This window comes from Chlamydomonas reinhardtii, chromosome 7, assembly GCF_000002595.2.
Source record: "Chlamydomonas reinhardtii strain CC-503 cw92 mt+ chromosome 7, whole genome shotgun sequence".
In the NCBI taxonomy this organism is placed as follows: Eukaryota; Viridiplantae; Chlorophyta; class Chlorophyceae; order Chlamydomonadales; family Chlamydomonadaceae; genus Chlamydomonas; species Chlamydomonas reinhardtii.
Genome location: NC_057010.1, coordinates 1,327,993 through 1,329,790, shown reverse-complemented (window position 1 = coordinate 1,329,790; position 1,798 = coordinate 1,327,993). Strand labels below are relative to the sequence as shown.

The window sequence follows — 1,798 nt, the reverse complement described above, 5'->3', positions numbered from 1 at the left end:
AGGGCCCGTGGAGCAGGAGGAGCGGGGGCATGGAAGGGAGGAGGGGAGGGGAGGGAAAAGGCGAGGCCGCTGGTGGGGAGGTGGAGTGCCGACGCATGTATACACCCGCTCAACCCCTCTTTCTCCCCGCCCATTCCCCGACACGCATATGCACACGCGCGCTGTACAACACGCGGCACTCTCAGTCCCCCACGGCCCCAGGCAGGGAATCGACCCACCACTTTTACCTGCTTTCCCCCGCACACTCGCGCACACAAGTACACACACATATGTCCCCGTCACTCTGCATTGCTTTTCCTCATTTTAACCTGCATTGCTCTTCCTAGTTTTAACCAAACATGTCCCCTCACCCCCCCTCGCCCCATCCCCGCCACTCCCCCCCCGGCCCACCTGTACGGCAGCGCCACCACGTCCGCCTCCGGCAGCAGGCTGCGCGCGCCGTAGTAGGGGCACAGCCGCCGCCGCCGACCCAGCCTCGCCAGGTCCTGTGTGCGACGACAGCGGTACACGCGTGTGTCAAGGAAAAGCACAAGGAAGAGGTCATGGGTCAGGAAGCATAGAAGTAGAAGCCCCCTGTGCGTGCACCACGCATGCGGGAAGCAGCAGCAATACCGTAGTAAGGTATTGGAGGACTGGCCCATGGCAAACATTGGAGAAGGCCGGAAAGGACGCGCTCTCGTGCAGGGCGGGATCCATCCACTGTGTGTGTGTATGTATGTGTGTTCATCCACTCCTCACCTCCACATCCAGAGGCGCCGCCGCCACCTCGTGCGCAAACGCCTCCGCCTCCTCCAGGCTGGGGCTCAGGAAGGGACACGCGCCGCCGCCGCCGCCGCCCGCCTTGCGCCCGCCACGCGGCCTGCCCGCAGTGGCGGCGCCGCCAGTGCCGCCGCCGCTACAGCCGCCGCCGCCGCCAGCTGCACACGGGGCGGTCTTCCTGGCCTTGGAAGTGCCCTTGTTACGTTCCTGATCATTAGGAGCAGATGGAGGAATAAAGCGGAGTGCGCAGAAAGTGTGCAACGCACGCAGAGCAACCCCCCGAGAGCGGCTGCCGCCATTGCACGCTGGCGCATAGCGCAAGATGAACACATGACTGCTGCATCCGCATTCCTACTACTGACCTACACCGTACATGCACACGCCCGGCCCACATTCCCCCTCACACGCTAACACGCGCGCGCGCACACACACACACACACACACACACACACACACACAAATACACACAAACACACACACACACACACGCATGCATACGGCCCCCCACCTGCAGCTCCGTGCAGCGCTCGTTGATGAGCCCCGCCGCGCCCAGCGCCGCCACCGGCTCGTGCACGCACAGCCCGCGGCGGCCCGCCAGACTCACCAGCCGCAGCCGGGAGGCGAAGCCGGTCTGCAGGGGGGGGGCGGACGGGATGGTTGTAGATACCAGCCCAAATTCTATCGAAGCCAAGATGCAAAAGAGCGAGGAGGAGAACGGGGTGGTACGGGGTCGCGTTCTCAACGGCGTTGTAAAGTTTGCTTTCAGGCCTTCACAGCATCAAGACACGCACCCACACACACCCCACAACCCGGGCCCCCAAAACAACAAACACACATATACACCCACCTTTCTCAGCTCCCCCACGAACTGCGCCAACTGGCTGTGTGTGCGGCTCGCGAAGAACACCTGGGGGCGCCGGCGAGGAGGCGGGGGGCCGGGAGGGGCACGCAGCGCGCGCAGCGCTGTCCGGGGGGGGGGAGGAGGGTGCAGTGGGAGGGGGGGCGAAACGCGGCGGGGGGGGGGGGGGGGCGAAAGGGG

The 1,798-nt window shown here is 65.0% G+C and overlaps 1 protein-coding gene across 1 annotated transcript in view; it reads right to left on the bottom strand.

Annotated features, from left to right (window-relative positions):
- Positions 1-1,798, bottom strand: part of CHLRE_07g322300v5 (uncharacterized protein) — a 9,486-nt gene that overhangs the window by 6,051 nt on the left and 1,637 nt on the right. The window contains exons 3-6 of the mRNA XM_043063988.1: positions 1,607-1,722; positions 1,268-1,390; positions 739-966; positions 391-485 (exon numbers count right to left, since the gene is read on the bottom strand). Of these exons, the coding sequence (XP_042922556.1) occupies positions 391-485; positions 739-966; positions 1,268-1,390; positions 1,607-1,722 (562 nt within the window). The remainder of the gene's footprint in view (positions 1-390; positions 486-738; positions 967-1,267; positions 1,391-1,606; positions 1,723-1,798) is intronic.